General features: G+C 45.5%; 1 protein-coding gene across 5 annotated transcripts in view; it reads left to right on the top strand.

Annotated features, from left to right (window-relative positions):
* Nucleotides 1-18,724, top strand: part of Klf7 (KLF transcription factor 7) — a 90,083-nt gene extending 71,359 nt beyond the window's left edge. For all 5 annotated transcript variants that reach the window (XM_075951152.1, XM_075951149.1, XM_075951150.1 and 2 more), the window contains 2 exons: nt 6,506-6,629; nt 12,508-18,724. In XM_075951152.1, coding sequence (XP_075807267.1) covers nt 6,506-6,629; nt 12,508-12,559 — 176 coding nt within the window. In that variant the 3' untranslated portion in view covers nt 12,560-18,724. The remainder of the gene's footprint in view (nt 1-6,505; nt 6,630-12,507) is intronic.
* Nucleotides 18,725-24,146: the final 5,422 nt, after the last annotated feature.

Genomic DNA, 24,146 nt, shown 5'->3' with positions numbered 1-24,146 from the left:
CCACAGTACACACCAGCACCACGCCGTCTCATTTCCAACACGGCACACACCAGCCCCATGCCGTCTCATTTCCAACACGGCACACACCAGCACCACGCCGTCTCATTTCCAACACGGCACACACCAGCCCCATGCCGTCTCATTTCCAACATGGCACACACCAGCCCCACGCCGTCTCATTTCCAACATGGCACACACCAGCACCGTGCCGTCTCATTTCCAACACGGCACACACCAGCCCCACGCCGTCTCATTTCCAACACGGCACACACCAGCCCCATGCCGTCTCATTTCCAACACGGCACACACCAGCACCGTGTCGTCTCATTTCCAACACGGCACACACCAGCCCCACGCCGCCTCATTTCCAACACGGCACACACCAGCCCCACGCCGTCTCATTTTCAACATGGCACACACCAGCACCACGCCGTCTCATTTCCAACATGGCACACACCTGCACTATGGCGTCTCTTTTCCAAGTGAGAGGGACAACCTACACTTCGTCTTTTATTTCATCTTATTTAGAGACACGGCTGGCTTTGAATTCTCCATCCTCCTGCCTCCTTCTACCTTCCACATGCTAAGATTGCAGTGTGTGCCACTGGGTCCCCGTCACCTGCTTTTCTTCAGAGGCTAATGAGGGTAGGACTACTTAAAGCCAGAGGCTGAATATGAAGGAACCAGAGCCAGGGCATACAGAGGCTCTGAGGTAGAAGTGCCTTCAGAATTGCCAGCAAGATGGCGATTCCTGGAAGGGGAGGCTGGTTGATGAGAAAGGTGGTCAGGATTCATGTCATGCTAAATGCACACTGTAGGGCTCTATAGACTCGGGACTTTTTTCTGAGAATGATGGAGAAGAACTAAACATTTGTATTTCATTTTAACCTTATTTGATGTGGGAGTGGTTATGGTAGCCTGGTGTAGTCTGTTGTTACCTTTCACAGAAAATGGTGTGTGGGGATGTGTGGCAGTATGTGGGGGCATGTGGGGGTGCATGCATGCATGCACACATGTGTATGCATGCATGTGAAGTTCAGTATTGTGTATCTTCTTCAGTTACTATTATTCTCTGCCTCATTTGCTTTGAGACAGTCGCTCACTGAACCTGAAGCTCACTGGTTTTGCTATGCTGGCTAGCCCGTGAGTTTCAGGCATCCTGTCTCCACCCACCTAGCTCGGAGATTAGAGGTGTGTGGCACAATGCTTGCTTTTTTAAATGTGGGTTCTGGGATTCCAAATTCAAGTCCTCCTGTCACCTACTGAGCCATCTCCCCAGCCCTCAGAAAAAGGTTTTCAGATGCTTAAGACAAAACCCATAGAATATCAAAGAAGCCGATTGTGTGGGTATGTCAAGGTGCCCTGAAAGAGACACATGCTGTGGTTTGAATTTTCAAAGGTTTCTATGAAGAATTAAACTGTAAGAACCACGAACGGAAGCAGATCAGTAGCATGGAGCTACAGCAGCTGCTTCTCTTTGCCTTCCAGGACCCTGGCCTTAGAAGCCGGGCTGTGCAACTCCATCTTTTTTAGTGCAAGAGGGGAAAAAAATGTATAACTTCTATTTATATTTAATTTACAATCCTTTTAGTGCAAGAAGAATAATGTATGACTTGATTTATATTTAATTTGCCCTCATTCTTTTTAACGATTGCTCTGTTGAATATAGGCTTTACAATATCCTAGCATGCTAGGACTTTAGTACATTTATATAATTCATGAATAAATCTACATGTGTTTGGGCTGCATGGTCAGAAAGTATTTATGACAGTGTTGTTTGATCCATCAGGTCTGCCAGTTGCAATTTAGGAGGAGTGGCCCTGTGAGAAGCCGAGAAAATGCCATGCTGGTTTAGAGCACACTCCATTGCAGATCCATTTTGTGGGAGCGTGTGAATTCTTGCTGTAATTCAACCTCGATAAATGTCAGTTGTGTTTCTCAGGCACCCTCACCTCTCCTTAAGAGCCCTCATCCAACAGTAAATCACCTCTGAGGTGGCATGTCTCCCCCAGGGAAACAAGTTTTGTGATGTGCTTGCCAGGCAGGCAAAGTGGTTCTTGATATTCAAACTGAGATCCGGGGGTTGTGAAGGGTGCTCCCCTTCCTGCACTGAGAGCTGGGCGCATAGTAGCTGGGTGTGCAGTCGCCTCGTAATGGGAGGTGTAAGCCTGCCTCTGCTCTGTCATCCACTGGACCTAATGCTTTATGTGTCTCTTAATCTGCCTGTCTCAAACGCCCTTCTCCTGGACATTTTTGTTCACTCTTGGGGTGCAGCGGGATGAATGGTATAGCCGTTCTCGATGTCCCACAACTGTCATGTGCTTCATTTTTATGCCCTGGAGGAGTATCTGGATAGACAAGAAGGAAGTCAGGATGAATGAGAAGGCCAGGTGGGGAAAAGAACTGGGTCACAGTTTACCTAGTCCGCTTACAGTGAGCAGCCGCTGCCATCCCTCTGGTCTTCTTCCCCTTCCTCATCCACCTTCCTTCTCTTTTCTCTCCATCCTCTTCTCCCCCTCTTTTACCTTATACATCCCCCTCTCTCGTCCTTCCTCTCCCATCTCACTTTCTCCCTTTTCTTTTCCCCTCTCTCTTTCCTCTCCACTCACCTCCCTCCTACCCCCCACTCCTATGTTTCTCCCTTCCCTTCCCTTCCTTTCCCCCCTCTTTCTCATTAAAATTATTTTCTTTTTCCAAACAGGGAAATTCCTTGAAATAGAAAGAAGATTAAGCATTTCATGAAATGAGCATACTTTCCCTTAGGTAGGACTAGTAGGATACAAATCCATGCCTTTTAGGTCTCGGTGGGTCCACACCTCAGATCTAGTGAGGTGTTGGAGTCTATGGAGAAGCTATCCTGACCACGGTGAAAATGCTAACAAGAATTTTACAGACCTGCCTCACCAGTAGACAGTTGGTTAAGGATCTGGGCCCAGAATGTGGAGGTACAGCAGCCTGATTCCTGGTCCTGATGAGAAGGTGTATCTGCAACTCCCTGTGTCTTCTCTGCTCCTGACCTCTGTCCTGTGTTCAGGCACAGTGTCTTCATTTTGCTGAATTCTCTTATGATTACTTAAATTTTCTCATTAATGAGTATTTGCAGAAATGGTAACTTGAAGATAAACTGATTAGACGTTGAAGAAAACAAACCTAAAACCAAAAACCAGGTCAGTGAGTCACCGTAATGTAAGGTGACTCAGATGTCCTTTGTACTCATGCCTGACCACAGCCAAGACAGTGCGGGGAGAATGACCCTGCAGGCCTAGGCTGTCTCACTCTACCCTGCTGCCAGAGTCACAGCCCCAGGGCTCTGAACCCTCCTGCACAGGACAACTGGTACGTGCAGGGAACAAGTCAGGCAGGTGCAATATTTGGGGGAAAATAACTGAAACTTAATTTAAGAAACCAAACAGTTAAAGAATTCAGCAAAAGAAAACCAAACCCTTTGAAATGAGAAAAACAAAAACCCTAAAGTGCCCCTGCTTCTGTTCCCTTTCTTCTCTGTCTTTTCTGGACCCTTCCCTACGTGGTTAGCACTGCTGGACCAGCCAGTTCCAGGGTGACATTGATCTGGAACAGTGGATATTGGCCGTGGCTGTGGGATTCATCGTATTTCCTCAGCTCCTTGTCATTTCACCATGCTTGGTTCCTGGAACTAGGAAACTCCTGTCTTTAGATTTATTATTATTATTGTCGTTGTTGTTGTTTGTTGTTATTTGAAGGTCTTTGGGACTGGAAGGCATTTTGAATTTTTGAGCACTTAGGTGCCTTGTTCATATTTACATATGTATTTTTATGTAATCCATGGCATTAAGTAGTTGGTGCCCACTGGTCTTTCAAACAGGGCACTGTGGGCTAGCTTGCTTTCCTAGGGCATCCCTCTCATTCTGAATGTACCTGAAGAGCACTCTGGTCTTCTCTCCATCCACATACTGAATAGCTACCATAACTTGAACTGTCTCCTTGTTTCTCAGCATTGAAGCTGACCATATTGGCTCCAGCCTTGCCTGTCTGGAGTCATGAGTGCTTTTTAAATTGGCATCTGATTAGGCCTTCCTCCCAAGCAGTTCCTGCAAACACAGGAACTAGGGGAAGAATTGACGTTCATTGGCTATTTACAAGGTACCTGGCCCACGAAATCTGTTGTACGTACCATAGCTTATTTTAAAACAGATTTACTAATAAGTCCACTGACTCCCATTGAACGGATAGAGGCACTGATTAATGAATTCAGCCATGTCACACGTGTGCTGACTCACAAGCTGAGGGGAAAGCTTCACGCTTCTCTGCAGCAAGTATGTCCTTTTCACATCAGGAGCTTTCAGTAAGGGAAATCCAGTATTGCTTGCTGCACACACACTTCCGTCAATGAATCCTTTCTCCTAGGCTCCTACTACTCTTGGTTCCCTTGGGGAGAAATTTGTGTCTCTCTTCTCTTCTGCACTGTGTCTTGCAAAGCAGTGGGCAGTACTTAAGCAACAATTTAATGAAGTAAGAATTTCAAGCATGAGTGGGCAGTGGAGCCTCACGCCTTTAATCCCAGCACTGGGGAGGCAGAGGCAGGCAGATCTCTGTGAGTTCAAGGCCAGCCTGGTCTACAGAAAGAGGTCTAGGACAGGGACGACTACACAGAGAAACCAGGTCATGAAAAAACCAACGGGGGAGGGGTGGAGAATTTCAAGCATGTTTGATTTGATTTCAAGTGATAAAAATAGAGAACTGTGAGCACTTTTTAGTCAAGTTTAAAGGGAAAATGCTACTGTAACTGGTAGTGTTTTCTTAAATGCGTGCTGGGAGACGTAGCTGTTGAAAACGCAGAAAGATGGTTGTATCCATCGTACTTTGGAGGGGTAGCCTCTGTGGCCCGAAATTGTGTGTGTGTGTGTGTGTGTGTGTGTGTGTGTGTGTGTGTGTGATGTGTGTGCTCTTGCAGCTGTGTCTGTGTGTGCATGCAGGTGTTTGCTCATGAACACAGAGGCCAGAGGTTAGCATCTGGTGTCTTCTTCCATCATGCACCACTTTGGTTTTTGAGATGTTCTCTCATTGAACCTGGGGCTCCCCGGCATGGTTGAGCTGGCTGGCTGGCTCAAGAATGCCAGGAATCAGCTTGTCTCACTCTAGTGCCTGGGTTGCAGGTGTGCACAGCTGTACACAGCTGTTTCACATGGATGTCAGGATGCTTATTCATGTGCCCATGCTTAGGCATCAAGCACTTTAGTGAGCCATCTCCCTGGCCCTCAAATTGTATATTTTATAATATTTAGCAATAATATGAGTCTCCCATGTGCCTCTACTGTTTCTAATTAATTCGTAATATGTAAGCTATATTGTTAATTTTTGCAAACCTTTTAGGGGTACACACTATTGTTATCTCTGAGAAAACATGCCTAACTTGCCCAAGGTTAGACAACCACCCAAGATTAATCACCCTTGCCTGTGGTCAAAGACGGGACCCCAGGAAGATTGACTTTGAGTCCCAAACCACTGTGCTCACCTGCCTTTCGGTGGCAGGGCCTCCATGTCATGATTTCATTTGGGGTTTTAAACATTTTTCTACTTAATGAGGACCAGCTCACTATATAGTTAGAAGGATAAATATTTGTCCTGTTTGATGACAGATGTGATGGGTTTAAAAAAAAAAAAAAGCCCCAGGCAAAGCCATGCACGTTTTCTTACATATTCCCCCATCTGTATTTACTCTGTGAAAAGGTTGCTTGGGCACAGTGCTCGGATTTCGTGTTCCTCAGCAGCTTCTCTGTGGCTAAAGCTTGCTCTACAAATCGGCTTCTGCAATATTTTGTGATGATGTATATGCTATCCAGTGCGAACACTCTAAATTTAGAGAGCCACTGAGTTACGGGAACCTCCCAGCTAGGACCTCTGGGAGCTTTCCCCATGAATGCCAGGAACTGGGAAGTGAGTTTTGTCTTTCTCTCAGATGAGATCCTGCTGTCTGTCCATCCAGTCACATTTACTGTAAGGAACACTGTTCTGGGAGCCTGATGGGTGTCTCTCATCACTTAACTACCTGGCTATGGGTTGCGGGGGGAAGAAGCAGGGAAGGGAGAGACAAAAAAGACTGAAATGGTAATTTACTGCAGGTTCTTGAGAAAAATAGAATTAGAAGCATTTGTGGTTCGGATGAAAATAGCACATTTCCTTTCTGCTTGGACCATGAGGCTCAGAGTGCTCCGGGGAATAGAAAATAAATAAAAATTGATTCCTCACCAGTTGAAGGAAATGCCCTGACTCTGGGAACTGAAATGACAGCCCCAGAACCAAAGATCATGTAAAGCCACTTTTGAAGGTTAAAAAAAGAAGGAAACAAAAGAAAACAACACCAGGAGGCTTTTATATATATATAAAGTGGCATTCTATATTAGGGAACATAGTCTACCTACAATGATCTGAGAGGCCATTTTCTGATACTGACTACCAGGTAGCAGAATCTGAACAGGCGTGAAGTCCTTCCTTGCTGACCATGGTCCTTCTGTGTCTTCTGCAGGCGAGAAGCCTTACAAGTGCTCATGGGAAGGATGCGAGTGGCGTTTTGCACGGAGCGATGAGCTCACGAGGCACTACAGGAAACACACAGGTGCAAAGCCCTTTAAGTGCAACCACTGTGACAGGTAAGACCACCTAGAAGCTGCTGGACTGAGGAGGAAGACCGTGCAGGAGGTTGGAGGGTGGTCCACACGTATGATGTGGGACTAGTCACAGGGCTGTTTCACACCCAGCTCCACAGCCCTAGCCTTGCCTTCTGCTTCTCTACTGCTTGAAAAAAGTGAGATGCAGCATGCTCGTACGTGGTCTAAATTCAGGTTCTCGATTTGGTTGCACAATATTTACTCTGCATTGGCCTTGAACTAGTGCTGGTCACTGGGTACAAAGAAGACGTAAGCACCGGCTCGCGCAGAGGTGATGGGAGAGAGAATGACAGTCTACTGGAAGAGGGGATAGAATGTCTCATCGTGGTTACCCTTTGGTCTTTTTATTATCATCCATACCACCTTTCCTCATCTTTCATAGTGAAGGGAAAAGAGGTTGATTCATGGGAGAAAGGCTGATTTCTAAGACTTTTCTCAGAAGCAGTATTGGAAATGGTTTACTACAGGAAAGGCCTGGTCTTTGGACATCTGGACTATTCCTTCCTCGATGAAGATATGCTTAAGGGTCCAAAGACGGCAATACTCCCCCAACTCACCCTTAATTCAATTTCAAACCTTCAGCATTTGATAGTGGAAGGATCACGTAGCAACAGATAGTAACCGAGTAATAGCATCTGACAGCCCTGGCATTATCAGCCGATAAACCCCAAAATGGAGACTCTGCAGGCCAAGGTGAAGGCAGGATTAGGTTTAGACATAATCAAATAATGGGCTTGCATCTGAGCATGTTATCCTTCTAATCCTATTTCTGTGTTTAAAAGGAAGCTTAAGAAAATTAACCATCTTTTTAATGCAATACTAAAGGTCTCAGTTATGATGAGAAAAATGCTTCTAATACAATAAAAGCCCCTGAAAGCCTCAGGGCTCCTCGGCTTTGGACAGCGGCTTGCAGGATGGCAGGAGGGGGAGCAGGATGTCCACCCAGGCCTGGCTGTCCTTGGGAGGAAATGAGATCTCTCTCACTTCCTCGTCTCCCAGTCCCTGTGCTCTATGCCTGCATCTCCCACTGGCCAGACCTTCCTCTGAGGGTTTGCAAGCTTGGAGAGCAGAACAGAGATAGGAAGTCCGTGCTCTGCCAAGTTAGCCCAAGCTTACAAAGGACAGTTCTCCTTTTCCTCCCCCCATTCTTCCGGAAGAGGCTATTTTCCTCTTATCTCTGTACTCTAAGAACTAAATAAAGATCCTGTGCCTCCTGGAGGCAGAGATAACCTCCCCCCAGGCCTGAGGAAGTGTGCCTCTCAGGGCTATTGTCTTCTACTGCCTGGAGAGCTGTGTCTACAACCTAGGAAGTGGCCCTTGTTCCACAGCCATTCCTTTCCCTAGAAGGCCTCAGGAGTGCGGCCTCTTTTTTCTTCAGCATGTCCCAGTCAGTGTCTCTGTGTTTGGCACCATCTCCAACCTCTATTCCCATATCCCGGTTGAGTCCTCCCCAGCCTTGGCTGATAAAGAAGCCAATAGGTGGGTGTTGGCTCTGCCCACAGGCCTGTGAAGAGCTTTCCACTGTTACCTCCTGGGATGAAGATGAATCCTTGTGAGTTGTCAGCGCAGTGGCAGAAGTACCCTGCCCATCTCTTGAGGGATTTGAGGTTGACTTGGAGATGGTGGCATTATGGCTTGCCCTCATGCTTAGAAGCGGCCAGTGAGCACTTAGGAGGAAATTGTCAGGTCAACTCACTGAGGAGTTCCTGACTTGATCCATTAGCGGTCAGTCATCCACTTGTGTGACTGATGCAGAAAAATATTCCCAGCCTGTTGTTGGGTGTGAGGGAGAGAGCGGCGATGGGAAGTCTGGTGAGTCATTTGCTTTCTTTTCCTCATCAAAATACACTGTGGCCTTTGGAGGTGGAGTCTGTTGTGTCGATGGCACAGATTCCGTGGCGCTGGGGGAGTTTGAGTAGACCCTATGCCCTAGGTCAACCTCAGGAATAAAGGTGGGAATTTGCTAGTGTGTCTCATGACAGGCAGTACCTCCCATTTCACCACTTAGGGTGCTAAGAATAGACAGGTCTGAGAGCTGTCGTGCGACCCCAGAGCAGATGAACAGAAAGCCCTCAGTGATGGGAGCTGCCATCCCTTAGGAGACTTTGACCTTTGGACATTGAGGATATCTACCGCTGCTAGCAGGATCCTGTGTCCTGTTAGCTTCACAGTGTGTGTGAATGCATTGTTCTTTGCCTCAGACATTACGCAGTTCAACCCCTTTTCTGTAGAGACTCAATGAGGTTTAGCCTCCCTTTTCTTAAACATACACCATGTATAATGTACGCTTTTATTTTGTGTGTGTGAGTTTTAAAAATACATGAAGTAATTAAATTTATTTGCTTCCTTTGCTCCTACTTAAAACGGTTAAATGTAGTTTTATCTAGAACAATTGTACCTGACCACCACAGGCTCCTATTCCCAGACGTTGTCATGGCGATTGCTTTTGTACTGTCCCCACCACTCCCTGTTGCCTCTCCACCGTGAAAGCACGGCATTGGTTGTCTGGTATTATCCTACTTCCTGTGATATTTCCTCTCACAAGGAGCACTATTCCTTCATACGTAATGCCTTTTCACACGTGGAAAAAGGCAGTCCTGGAGTGTTGTGCATTTGTTAGACTAGGCTCGATGCGCTTACATACTTTCCCTGCCTGGCCCCCGAGGACACTGAGCTTTGTGACTCCAGGCTTCAGGTTCAGGTTGGAGAGAAAACCAGTGAGGACCTGTATCACATCCTCAGCATCCGACAGAGCCTGCGTTAGCCCGAGAAGTGATCCTTGCCAGAGGTCCTGTCTCAGCCTAGAGCGCATGAGGCTACTGATGGGGATAAACAGAGCTCCAGTTCTACAGGGAGCAGGCTGGTAGAATCCCGGTGGGCCTGCTACCAAGATGCTCATAAAGGTCTTAGATAGTTGAGGGCGAGCGTTTTAGTTCTATAGCAGTACACCTTTAGGTGATAAAAAGAATTAGTTAGGTCAGCCGCCAAGTCCTCTAGAGGGTTGCAGTTGGCTTAACATACATTCAGAGTGCCCTGACTGTAAGCAAGAAAGACTGTAAGCTTTGACTAGTCCTCTGCAATGTACCGATTCCAATCACTGAAGACCTTGCTGTGTACAGTCACTAGGCTGCTGTGTCATGAATACCTCCTGGGGTGCGAGAACCTTAAAATGACTGACATTTAAGATACCCTTCTAGATGCTCAGTTTATCTACTCCTCTTTTCTCTTTCTCTGCAGAGCTCAGGAAGTATAAATTGATAAATATAAATTCATCTTGACTAAGTACCTAACTAGGTATATTGAATTTGAATGGGAAACCTTAATGCCGGGGAATCTGGTCTGAGTCTAAATATCAGACATTTCCTGGAATTTAAGCAAATGAAGATGCTTGTTTGGGTCACTTGGCACGCAGCTGTACTTCATACCAGGCGAAAGGACTTGGCTTTGTTCCTGAAAGATTGGAGGATAAGGCTACGTAGACTTGAACATATATGTCTAGATGTCCTGCCATGGTAGAAGCTAACAGAAAGCTGGACACGGGTGACTGAGTAACATTGCATAGCAGGGATATGTTCCCAGGACCCGAGAAGGAAAGCCAAGAGGCCGCTCCTCGTTTCACGAGTTCAAATCCCCACATGTCCTGGATTCCAAGATCCTGCTCTGTTGTTTTCTCTCAGGCCCTAATTCCACCCTAACCACTGATCCTCTGGGTTGATGTTCTGGTTGGTGTGGCCACCTGCTACCACAGACGTCTCATGTTTATTTACATTGCAAAATCCTTCCCTTGCCAGCCTGTAGCTTCTAGGTTCAACGTAAGTCCCTCTTGCTGGGCTGTGGTCAAGGTGTTGGCAGCCTGCATTCTACCTCAGAGGTTTTTTTGGGGGGAGGGGGGGATCGGTCTATTTCTTGCCCTTTTCCAGGATCTAGAAGCTGCCCGTACTCATTGTTGGAGACTCCAGTCCTCCATTTTCAAAGCTGCTCTGCCTCTTTCAACCCCCCTCTTCCATTTTTAAAGACTGCGCTTTGATGATGGAGGGGAGGGATAGAGTCTCCAGAAATGGTGTGGGCGGCCTGTAGATGCTAGAAAAAAGCCAGGGAGGCAGGGAGAGAAGGAAGGAGAGATGGCAGGCCCATAACAGTATGGAATTGTGCAGGTTAAAAACTGAGTTCCTACAGATTAGTTAGCTGTATTGCTGTTCTGCTTCAGAGTTAGTTCAGAGGGACTGCCTAGGTAGCTCCCTCCCTCCAAATGAGGGCCTAAACTAAGCTGTTGGGGCTGGGGCTGTTGTTCAGGTGTCATTGCGTTAGATTGTTTTCTGCTGTAATTTTCCCATTCTGGAAGTTTTTCATTGTCTTTCTGTCTTATTTTCACATCATCTCCTTAGGTCCTGTTTTGGGTGTGTACCTATTTAAGGACTGGGCACAGACAGAGGATGTAGAGACTGTTGGGGTCAGGGGACAGGGTGAATTTGGGTTTGTTTGTTTGTTTTAAGAATGAACAAACACAAGAAAGTCTTGCTTTGGACCGGAAATTCTGCAAACCTGAATGGGCAGCTTGCTAATGTCCTAGCAAGGGTTTTGAGTGATGGGGCTATCTTAGGCTACAGGGATGCCTAGGAATGTTTCCATAGGCAAGGCAGAGGCTGGCTTATGGAAAGAGGGAGAAAGGGAGGGCACACAGCCAGGGTTAAACTGAAGTTAGTGTAAAAGGTTATCTGTTAGCTAAGATAATTGTCAGAAGTGCAATTTGGTTTGCCTTTAAGGGTGGTTCAATCCAAGTTCTCAGATTTCTCCAGATTTCTCTCCTTTCACCCTTTTCTCTGCCTGCTTCCTTCTCCAGTCGGCTTTTCCACAGCTGCAGTACAGGCAGCTCCAAGCTCATCTCACAACAATTCAGCATTCCCAGTCGAGGGTGAATGTCTCTCTTCCAGTAATTTCAGCAACTAAGACCTGCCTTCCTTTGGCTTCTGTGGGTCGTGTGACTGTTGCTTAGCAATCACTGCCGCCATAGCTTTCACCTTCGAAGGAAGGTCAGCTTTACATGACTGAGAGCGTAAAAGCGTTTCTACCCGAGAGACTATCGTGTGTCTACTATCAGTAAAGATGACTATAGCATCTTGCCAAGGAAGGCGCTTGGTTATAGAACTTGCGCCAAGCGTTGGTCCAAAAGCCTTAGTCCCATCTCCATTCCACTCACTCCTCCCACCTATGTAGCCTCAGCCCAGCTCTTTAACACACACAGAAACAGACAGACGCATATACCCAGACTGACGGGCGTCAGTAGGGTAGTGTTGAGGGTATGCTGGCACAGTGCCTATGTACTCCTCGGTCTGTGAACACTGTTCTCCATTCTCTGCCCTGTTGTGCATGTATTATACCGTGTGACCCTGTGGGAATGACAGGTACTACATTCCTGGGCTCTCGTTGTAAAGCTTGAGACTGCAGTCTGTGTGTCGAAACATCAGTGCTCCGCCAGCTGATGATGATACAGGCCAATTATTCGATACTGTATTTACAGTGTATGAGCGTGATGTACGTTCTGAAAGCATCTTCGATAATTATAGTTATGATTAGAACAGTTAGTGTGCATTGACATCTTACTCCATGTGACGTGATAGTCTAACACTGGTTTGGTTTAATCCTGTGAGCAAGGCTGTGAGCTGCAGTGAGCATCTGTCAGCCCCACAGCTCCTGGAAGAGCTTGGGTTTGAACTGAAGCAGTTTGACCCTAGTGACTCCTCCAGTATACTTCTTCATCTTTCCATAATTCATGGGTGTGGTCTCTCTTTAAGACTGACCATTTGGTAAAGTGATAGAAGTAGCTGGGCCTCTCTAACATGCCTATTGTTTATTGTTCTAGGTGTTTCTCCAGGTCTGACCATCTTGCTCTCCACATGAAGAGACATATCTAAACAAAACAAAACAAAAACAAGAGTCAACAACAACAACAAAAACAACAAAACACCATAAAGGCCAGAGTTGCCATGGCATCAGCCAGTGTCCGAAGGAGATGCCCTGAGGCAGAGGGCTGGACTTCAGGCGGGGAGCACTGCCTCGCAGAAGAAAGTTCTCGCTTACAAACCTCTGTGTACATACATGTACACGCACACATACATACACCCTCACACACAGACCCACACACAGACCCACTGTCATGCACTCAACTATATTTAAAGTATATATGTGTATTTCTTATGCCTTGCCCTAGCCAGATGGTAGAAGATGAGGAAGAAGGAAGCCAGGTGAACTCAGCAAGGCGCTGGCTGCTGACTCCACCCCTATTGGAATTACTTCCCGCTGTTGCCAATGGAAAGAAACAGACAAACGTGGACGTCTCCACGGCGGCCGGCCGGCAGTGCGAGGGGCTTATGTAACTTTGCTTCTCAGTGCAACGTTATAAGAGAATTCAACATCTCCTGGTTGCGTACGTGTAGCGCTAACGTTTCTTTTTAAATAGTTGGGGGAATTGACCTAGCAAACCAAATTGCAGTTTGGTAGCCAAACTTAACTCCTGGTTTATTTGTCCGTTGTGTGTGAAAAGTCCTGCTATTCCGTGCGTCATGCTTCCTCCCAGAACTGTCGTTTGGTTTGGGTTCTCCTTGGGACCCTTGAGCTCTTTTGAGTCAGTACCAACGGCTTAACGGCAGCAGCCTGTGGATTCCCATCTTACACCTCTCTGGCCTGCATCTCTCTAGACTTCACTCTCAAGGGAGGAGTTTTCTTTTCTTATCTTTTTGACTCTCGCACATCATATGCACTAGGGATTCTGGAAACTTCTAGCATGACTGCAAAGTGGCCAAGAGAATAAAGTCCTTGATGACAAGTCACAGTGTACCCCTTGAGCCTCACCTTCTTGCCAGTGCTAGATTTTTTCTTTTTAATCTCTCTGATTTTTTGCTAACGGAAACTTGAAAAAAAGCTTATTTGGAAGCTTAAATGTTTTATCTTTTCTCCATGGACTAAACCTCTCCGGGACTCTCGCAGCACCTGGATGTCCAGCTCTCGAAGCAGCCAATCAGACGGGACATCCCAGTTCTCTCCTCCCTTGTTGAGGCGTGATGACCTCCGTTCACAGGGAGCAGCTCCTGTGCTGTCATGGCTACCCTAGAACCAGTTACAGCCTAGATGTCGCTAGTCTCCAAGGGCAGCTGCATATTTAATCTAACTCTGGGTTATGACCTGACAAAAAAGCCAAAAATATCACTCTTTTCCAGGAGTGGGGAATCTGAGGATGCCTTCCAAGTCGAGAGGCATCACAAAACATCATCCCATCCCTTCCCTCTTACCCACTGAGCTCGTGGTACCCACTTGTTAAATACATTCTCCAACATGCCATTGTGGGAATGAAGGTTGTCCGTTTACGGAAGGATGGAAGTGTCTCTCTTGTGATGTGTCTAGGGGGATAGGGGGCTTTCTTTGGGGGAGGGGGAGCTGGTTCTTTTGGCTAGGCCCACCATGACTTGTGACCTAAAGCACCCAGGATCAACAGAGGCCTCATATTTACTCCAAAAGCTGACTCCAAGGGGTTATATTGCTCACCTGCCTCACACACACACACACCCAATGTTGGTCTCTATCTTCCTGAATTCTCAGCTAGCTGGCACTGGCCTAAACTCCAAAGACTGCCTTTAGGACCATAAAATGTCCTATGCAAGCAAGCGGGGTGGTTATTAGGGCAGATTGTATATTTTGTATATTCTGGGACCATCCCTTCAAGACATGTCTAACAGACAAAATGGCATTTGGTCCACACATGGTGGCTGCTCCTTCATACCAGCCGGCTCCCTCCTGCCTTCCTCTGACTGCTTCACTCACTGACTGTTAAAGTGCCACCCCATACATACGTGGGATGCAAAACTGAAGTCTTTTAAAGGAAATAATAATAATAATATAAGCAACACAAACACACATGACAGCAACCTTCAAGATCCTTGGCACTTGGGTTCTCAGCTTTCTACAACTTTTGTTTCACTGAGATGTTGAATCTACTCGCCTGAGAGTGAAAGGGACCTCCTTGTCACAAAGGCTATAGCTTCCGGTGGGAGCTTCCAGTGGGACACTTGAAGCATTTCGAGGTCTGGCCTTTAGAGTTTTCTTTCTTCTTTTACTTTTTTTTTTCAATTTAGACCAAAAATAAATAATAAAAAAAGAAAGGAAAGCACCCTAAAACACACACACACACACACACACACACACACACACACACACACACACTCCATTTGCCAGAAGCAATTATGTATATGTTAGTTGGAGGGTATTAAAGAAAATAGAAATCTGTTTCATTCCAAAGATTTAAAAGCGGACATGACTTACTTCCTGGAGCTCTGCTTACTGACAATCTCAATCTCTACTACATTGGAGTGCATTTTGCAGCCAGTCCATCAGGGCACACCATGGGATTATATTTGAATGTGCGGTGCATCCTCTTTGGGTGAAGGATGTGTGAGGGACCTTGAACCTCAGCTGTATTGAACTGTAGCGCCTCCAGTCAGTGCACTAGATGAAACTTTACCCAGATTTTGTTGGTTTGTTCCTTTTTTTCCTTCTCCAGCAGCCTCTAGCATGAATGCACGCACACGCCAGGGACGGCATTAAGCCGTGGCTGTCACGATTCACAGATGTTCTCTCCAAGGCTGGGGCTGCTCTTGCTCTCAAAATGTTATTACTAAGGTTTATAGTGCTTAATTTAAATTTTGTACTGACCATTGCAAGGCTCTATTTAAAAAGAAAAGAAAAGGAAAAAAAAAAGAAAAAGAAAAAAGTGAAAAAAATACACAAACGAGTAATCATTGCTATTTGTCCCTCTCGTCATCTGTGATTTCATTTGAATGTGGCAGAACAAAGGCTCCTTGGTCCTCTTTGGTGTCTGAAATGTTTGGTAATTTCTCTTTTGTATCAGTGAGGTCCTCTGTCATCTGCTCCTGCCCTCTTGGAGCATGGTGCACTGAGATGCCATGATGGTGCTTGCTTGCTTCAGAGTCCTTTGTTGACTGTGGGAATCGGCCTGAGAATTTGGTGGGTGCTAAGCGCGTGGCTTTGAACCTCTTCTCTAGCCCTGTGGACACCTGTGGAGGATATCTAGTCTGCAGCGTGAAGCGGGCAGCCCTTGGACATTTTGGAAATAGGTTTGTGGAGAAACCATCTGTCCTTTCTCAAGTTGCAGAGGTGGTCTCTTAAAACCTTTCGGGGGGAAGGGGGGAGCAGGTTTTCCAAGAAAAAAACCTCAACATATTTTGCTCCCAAGAGGACTGGTTATCTAGAATGACGTAATGGACATTTCAATCACAAAATCTCTTTCAGAGTTTAAAACATTACCTCCTAACAGTCCAAGGGGTCTAAAATTCGAAAGGACGGGCCTGGCATAGTGTGTCATAGGCTGTCCTCTTGAGGGCTCTATCCAGGGTCCAGAGTTGGCTGTGTAGAAGATGTGTTTCTAAGCCACCGGCGATTTCCTTTGCTTCAAGTGACGCCTCTTTCTCGTCCACACAACGTCAGGGATGTGGAGACCTGACTTTGTTATGCTGCTCCTTGCTTCTGGCCTCCGGTCCCACTGTCGGCTCACTGGCCTAGCTTCATGCTCATGGTAATGAGCATTTGGTCCAGAAAAAAAGAGATGTTTGGATTCCATGATAAAGCTGCATTTTTGTAAAAATATTGGAGACCCCAAAATGACCTTCATGCTGGCCATTTACCCCTTCCTTTCCAAATTCCTTCATAAAATCCTCCCAACACTCCTCTCCCTGCCGTCACCTCCCCACGCACACCTCCTCTACCCCTTCCATCTTCGATTGCCTGATGATAACAGGGTAAAAAGACAGCCAACCTCATGCCTGATAGCAGAATGGGTTCTTAGGGGTTTTTTGTTTGGTTGGTTTTTGTTTTTTTAAATCTTCTTTGAAATCAGAGAAGAGCTTATTTGGGGACTTGAATATGGGCTAAGCTTCCAAATGATCCCTGTCTATTTGCATTCAAGGGAAAACAACTGGGGTTGGGGTTGGGGCTAACCCATGCATTCAGAACTTCCTGTCTGCAGCCCCCACTCCTGCCTCCTCCCCTGGGAAAGCCCAAAGAAACACATTGCCAGTGCTAACCTCAGCAATGGTTCTTAAGAGTTCTGGGTGACGACTTCTTGGTCACTTTATAATGTCAAAGTAAAAACAGCTTTTACTCCTCTTTTGCGTGCGTTCCTCCAAAAGGAGAAAGGTGGGGAGCATACGGCCCATTTGAGTACACAAGTCAGTCTGCTTTCTCCCCTTTAAAAACAAAGAAACGAAAGCCCTCATGTCAACATATGGCTGAAATCTTGCACCCAAAATATTGACCGAGTGGAAATTTAGGAAGTAGTACCTGGCTAAAATAAATTCACAAAAGCTTTCCCTTAAATTTTCTCGAAGTGACAGAAGTTGGGGCAGGCGGATACCTAGTTCTGAGTGCCCAGGGTGCATTTCGGGAACATGGGTGACACTTACTTAATTTGGAACTCGGGGGCCCAGCCTGGGTATAGTTTGCTGCCTTTCTGGTGGCCTCTTTTTCTCTTTGAGGATCTTTGGAAGCTTTTGAGATGGACAACAGAAATATGTCAAAGAAAGCAAAATCTGTTTCTATGAAATGTGGTGTCTCATCACTAATGCCTGGGGCTTCAGGGTTTCTTGTTTTTAACACTTAAGTCTCCTCTCCTGGTTCCTCTACCAGATCCCAGAAAGGGGACGACTAAGCTGCAGTTAACTTTCTGTGCATCTTTTCACTATAGTACTGTATTCTTCAGGTGTTCTGTATCTGCGTGTAAGTCCTCGGGAAACAGGTATCCAAAACAAGAATGAAATCCAGGCTGTTACTTCAGAAATATCCCTAACAAGATATACTCTTTCAAAACAGGGCTCCCTCTCTGTGGTCATGAGGGAAGGTTGATGTGTTCTTGGTTGGGGACCGTTTATACGATTTTTTTCAACTGTGAGCTCTGACCCCAGCTTCTGTCTACTGCCATAAAAAGGACCCCACGTCAGAATAATGAGGGTGGTGTGTGTGCACACGCCTTCCTGGGTGTGCACATGCACGTACCACACCTTCACAGAAGGAAAACAGGCTCCTGAGGTCTAAGAGGGGTAGCCACCAGTGCCTAATCTCTTTTGGGGGGATGAATGCTTATAACGCCAGTGAATAAAAAAACACACCACTGGGAGTTAGTTCCTGTACAGGGGAGGAGCAGTGGGTGGGGAAAGGGGACATTTTAATCCTAGCCCTTGGGACCAGAGGCAGAACACTTTCTGTAAATCAGGTCCTGAAGACTCGGGGGCTCATGGATGGTTCTTAGTTTTGTTTCCCAGCATGCATTTCCTAACCCAAGCTCAGACAGTTCCATTTCTTTCATCTTCACTTCTGCTCCATTCCAGGGAGGGAAAACACACCTGTTAGGGCCAAGATCTCCTTGCTAGCACAGAGGCAAAAATAAATGTTTAATGTCTTTGGAGCCTCCCTCCCTCCTTCTCCTCACCACCACACCCCTGCACCACATCCCTGCTCATAACACATGCCTCCCCGGCCACCATGACTTTTGTTTCGACTCTCTATTATCTTCTTCACAGTTGCTTGAAGAAATTTAATTTTGCACTATACATTTTCGTTTTGCCGGACGTGTCTAACAAGTGTGTTTGGAAAGACTTGCTCCCAGCCCCTCCCTTCCCCCCACCTCCCCGTCACATTCTCTCAGGCCTTCTCTGGTATTTATAATATATCACAGAAGTACCCAGTCTTATAGCCCTCGGTTATGCCTTTTTTTGACATTTTATTTTTTTTAAGCTTTTTATATATATATATAAATATATTACTTTGTCAAGTTTTTTTGCTGTACAAAAGTCTTAAGATTTAAAACTATTATTTGTATTATATGATGGTGGTATGTTAATGTTACAAAATTATTAATGAAGAAAAAATTTATTTTTGTTACTGGTCTGTTTCATAATTCTTTTTTAAATTGGTATATTGTAAGATATCTATGCAAAAATGTTATGTGACGCATTTTTATTTAAGAATGTAATATGTGTAATAAACAGTAGAATGTGTTTGGCCTTGGGATGGTTCACTGGAGTCTCCGTCAACTCATTTCATTAGGGAAAATATCATCAAGGAGATGCAAATGGCTCCTTATAATCTTCATATAACTTTTATTTCTTGGGGAAGGGGAGGAAAAAGGTGTCGCTCCTCTCTCTCTCTCTCTCTCTCTCTGTCTCTCTCTCTCTCTCTGTCTCTCTCTCTGTATGTGTGTGTGTGTGTGTGTGTGTGCATGCACTTCATGGTTTCAGTGAAGTAAAGGAGAAACAGCAAATGCTTGGAGGTTATGAAAAGCAATATTTTAGAATGAGGTCGATTATGGGATGCTATTTGTTTAGGGAGCTTGGAGAGGCTTATTGAAAGCAGGTTATTTGATGAGGGAAAAGGGGCAGTTTGCTCTGTACTGCTGTTAACCAGAAATGTGTTTGGAAAAGATCATTTGAGGCGGTGTGTGGAGAAGGGCTGAAGGGGCCCGGGAAGAGGGAATCCCCGAGGTAAGGAAGAAGGAGTGTGCACAGCAGCAGTGGGTAAGAAGGGGCGGGGATGGCTAAGCAGGGCGGGAGAACTCAAGTGACTCCACAGGTACCCCAGAAAGCAAGAGAGAGGAGAAATCGGAGAGAATCTCGGAAGGAAGAGACAACTGACATTGCTTCTGCGCCAGGCTTCTAGAGGGAGCATCAAGGTAGGACGTCAGGTGGAAGATCCAACTGCAGTGTGACCCCAGCTCTCTTACCCTGCCATTCCCCCAGGGCAACAGTATTATTAGCCAAAAGCAACAATAAGCACTCTGTCCCATGGGACACACAGCTACTGGGGCTTGCTTTTCATGTTTTGGGTTTCCTGCAATGGATATGATGGCTTAAAACTGCTATCCCTCGTCATGAAAGCTGGCGGAGAAAATTTCAGTAAGTGTCCACATTAGAAACCATGACTGCAGGGACTGAGCCTGCACAGGAACACAGCCAGTGCTTCCTGGACAGTGAACTGAGGAGTGGGGTGGGAGCTGCCAGAAAGATGGGAATGCTTCTACAATGTGATTCTCAGCTACCGCCTCTGCGCAGGGAAGCAGCCCAGACAGGCAGTGACGACCCTGTGAGGGAAGGCACAGCACTAGACCTGCAGAATTCCTGCAGGTGAACAATTGAATTCTCATAACCAAAAGCATTCTTTGGAAACTTCTCTGAGCAAGAAGGGGAAAAGGTAGCTTTGCAGCATTGCTTGTGGCAAGGCTTGCTAGTCTACTTTGTTGCCTTATGATAAGGTATCACACTGGACACTTTAAATGACTGACAGCCTGCCCTGGGCTGGAGTGCTGACAAGAGAGGGTAAATCTAATCTGTATGGCATAAGGAGATGAGATACACAGGGAATATTCTGGACGACAGAAGGGTCCTTCTTTAGAGACACAATTTTGCATAGAATCAGTCGAAATATGGATTATCCATACCACAACCTTTTAAATATCCCTTTAAAAATTATATTGGGGTGTGTGTGTGTGTGTGTGTGTGTGTGTGTGTGTGTGTGTGTGTGTGTGTTTTTGTAGGTCAGAGGACAATTTTCAGGAGTCACTTCTACCATGTATGTCTCAGAGTCTCAGAGATTGAATTTGACTGGTCAGTCTTAATGACAAGCTCCTTTAATTACTGACCTGTCTTGCTGGCTCTTGAGCATCCATTTTATGGAGTATAAATTTGAGGACAGCTCCAGTCTCCAGGCTTTACTTCCCTGGCACTAAAAAACTATACTTTATGTAGAGTAGTAGTAGTAGTTGTATGTATGTATATATGTATGTGTGTGTGCGTGTGATCTTTGCCCTCTTTGGTTGTGGCAGAGTTTTTGTTTGACATTTTCTGTATCTATCTTCTTGTGAAATATCAGATCAGATAAGTGAGATTAGGAATGTCTTAAATAAGTGAATCAAAAATCAAAAGCTACAACTGGAACCCAGCAGTAGTGTGAGCGTGCAGCCTGGCTCTCCTTGGGCAGGAGGAAAGTGAAAGTGGTGGTTGCTGCAGTCCGCGTTTGTGTGTCCACCTGAGAATAGTGGACTACAGAGTCCGATGGAATTGATAAATAGTTAGTGTTTTGTAGCTCGTCTTCCACTCACAGATTTAGAAGAGGAGATGGCTGTAATTTCTAACTCCCAACTAGTCATGGGTTTTGGTTGATCTGCAATGAGCCAGCTTCATCTCCAACTCTCAATGTTTTAGCTGATAGTTTTAAAGCTGTCAGTATTAACTGGCTTGAGTTTCATCACCTTTTAAAAGTCTATCTGAGTTTGATGTAGCTATAAATACAACCAAAGCCTATTTTTAAATGATGAAATGGTCCAAAAAATCTACAAGAGAATGGGAGGCCAAGATTTCTATTTGCAGACATTTTTTTTCTTTCCCAAAGCTGCATCCAGCAGTCTGTCAAGACTGACTAGTCACTGTTTGCCATCCTAGACATTTGCTCTCTTAAGTAGAGAAAATGGGAGAAAATGGTCACACTGAAAGACAAATACTGCAAGGTGTCATTTATAGAGTGAATCCTAAAATGTTGAATTCTTAGAAGCAGAAGGCCATCACAGGCTGCACAGGGCTGACTGGAGGGGATGTTGGCCAAAGAAGATAGAATTTCAATGGGAAGGAATAAGCTCAGTAGGTTATTGGACCACATACTGACTATAGTCAATTAAAATGTATTCCACTTTTAAATATTTATTTTTGTTATTTCCTATCGTGGGGGGGAGGGGTCATGCATGTGTGTGTATATGTGCGTGTGGGCTCCATGAAGTCCAGAAGAGAGCAGAGGAACTCCTGGAGTTGGGGCTGCAGGCTGTTGTGAGCTGCCTGATGCAGGCGCTGGGGACATAACTCATGCCCTCTGCAAGAACAGCGATCATCTTAATGGCTAAGCCATCTCTCCAGTTCCAAACAATTGTATTCTTGAAAATCACAAACAGAATAGACTGTAAGTGTTTTCATCACAATAGACAAATAAATAGGTAAGTATGTCAAAGAATATGTTAATTAGATTGCTTGGAGTGAGTGGTCCACCATGCAATTCAAAACATCACATTCTATAATAAATATATGCTATTTTTTAACAATGATTATTGTTTATTCAAAATTCATTCTAGAATTTCATCATCAACATAAACAGAATCTACAATCTTCTACCTCCAAACAGAAGTATCTTTTTTGTACCTTTGCTTTTTTCTTGAAATGGTATTATATTAGGATATATGCTATTTTTTAAAGTTAAAAATGATTAATAAAAATAAGTAAAGGAACTGCCTTAGGAAGACATTTGATTGTATTGATGCCACATTACACATGAGACAGAGGTGGCCACAGTTCCTTGCTTCCTAATCTGATATATTTACTTTCTCCTTCCCTGCTTTAGGGAAACCAAGTGTTGCCTGATGCAACACTCATTCCATCCCCTCGCTTCCTCTCCACTTCCCACAGAAGGCTTCCTGCATGGTAGTTAGCGTTGTCACGTGGTAGGTAGCAGAGCACCTTGGAGATGTCTGCCAGCGCCACTGTACCGCTTGAGTCAAGAGTTTAGCAGATTCCACCTTGCCCAAGTTCACATAGCACATTCCTTGCACAGTGAAGTCAGCCCAGGGGTGTTGATAGGCCGCCATGTTCTAATGGTCTTGACCATGGTCCTTCAACTTGAGCTACTTCAGTGTGCCGTTCAGGAGCCCTGTGATATCTTTGCACTAGTAATTATTTCCTTAGTAATTTTCTGACGATCAAAGTGCTTTTAAGACATTAGCTATAAGTTTTAGTTTTGTGTTAAGCAAAACCATTTCCAGATCATTGGCTTGATAACTATTTTCTTTTAAAATATAAATGAAGATAAGTAAATAATTCAGAATATAACTACCCATCTTTGAATTGCATTAAAATGCCCAATTGCTGCGGTTGGTACTTGAGAGACACTGTTTGTGGCCCACTCTCTGAAGTGTCTGCTGCCCCTTTTCCCTTTAGCTGACTGCTGAGTCCCTGAGCCTCGCCTTGGAGCACATTTCAAATTGATTCTAAAGGTAAGTGCCTGTGAAGATTTAATAAAGACTGATTTGATGCCTGGGAGGTTACGTCAGGACACAGCGCTCTTGCAGCTGAGACAGCTGTGTGTGCTCTGCCTCACTTTCCCTTCTTGAGAGACTACCTGTCTGGACATCCTCACGGTGGGTTCCCATGTAGGTTGCGCCATTAGCCTGAGAGTGGAGCCTCACGTAAGAGGCGGCAGCAGATTCTCCCTTACTCCTGCTCCAGGGTCAACAGTCAGTGCCTGGAAAGCATTGCATTCTGGGAGGCTCACCTTCATGCCATGATTCCGAGGTCTCTAGCCAGCACCCACACATGTACAGAGACACACAACTCAGTCTCCTAAATACTTTCCTAATCGCACCGCAGATCTTTACTGTCCCCTGTCCTACTATTAAATATGTATACTTTGCCTAATGCCTTCCTAGTTCGTATCCCCAACTAGCACAAAAGAGGCAACTCTTTCTGTCTTACCCATGCTTAATATGAATGCACCTTAATATAAACAAGTTTATTCTTGTACGTGAAAGCAATGAGACAATGAGACATGTGGAGATTATAGGTAAGAGGAAAGAAACTGAAGCAGTATCCAACTCTGGAGGTGTAAGCTGCCAGGCAGGCCACACCTTGCCCGTTACTGCCAGGCCATGGGGCAGCCAGGGAATCAAGGGACTGAAGCAGTATTTGTCCCCAGTAGAGTCTTCTGTGTGATCAAAATGAAGAATCGCCAGGAACCTGGGTCTGCAGAGCTGATCTCAAGAAACAACTGCTAGTAAATGGCTGGATAAATAACCATGGGAATTGCATGTGCCTCTCATGCGGCTGGGTTTGCCTGCTCTTTGACGTGACAACTAACTTCCAATTGAGTCTCTTGGATATAAAGTCAGCAGGCTCTCTTGGCTGATGAGGATGATTGAGCCCCTGGGGGTGTATTTAAAGACACACTGTTGAGGACTCTAAATAACATCAGAGCCACAGCGGTGATGGTGAGTTTTCTGTTGGTCCACAATCTATACTGCTATTGTCATTAAAACTGCAAACTATTTTGAGAAGTATGTGAGCTGCAGTTATACAATCTCTGTTCAGAGAGGCCCAACTGCTAGAAACAAGATGTGCAGGCAATATTTCCACGCTCTGGTGAACTCGGGGAAGAAGGTACTAAATAACGGCAAAACTTAAACCTGGTCTTTGATTCTGGGAGCTCTTAGCACCTTTTGCTCCTCATCTTGGAATCCTGCTTTTTGTTTGTTTGCGGCTGTTTCATTCTGTTTGCATTTATTCTCTTCTCCTGACTTACCTTTCTCACTCCTCTTTCCGCCTGCATGTCACTATGAGAGGAGCCAGTTCCAGAGCCCACACTGAGCTTTCTTCTCTAGGGTGGTCCCAATGTCGCGGCCCATCTTTCCTG

The sequence above is a fragment of the Microtus pennsylvanicus genome, chromosome 17 (genome assembly GCF_037038515.1).
Source record: "Microtus pennsylvanicus isolate mMicPen1 chromosome 17, mMicPen1.hap1, whole genome shotgun sequence".
NCBI lineage: Eukaryota > Metazoa > Chordata > Mammalia > Rodentia > Cricetidae > Microtus > Microtus pennsylvanicus.
This window is presented reverse-complemented; position numbering and strand designations above follow the sequence as displayed.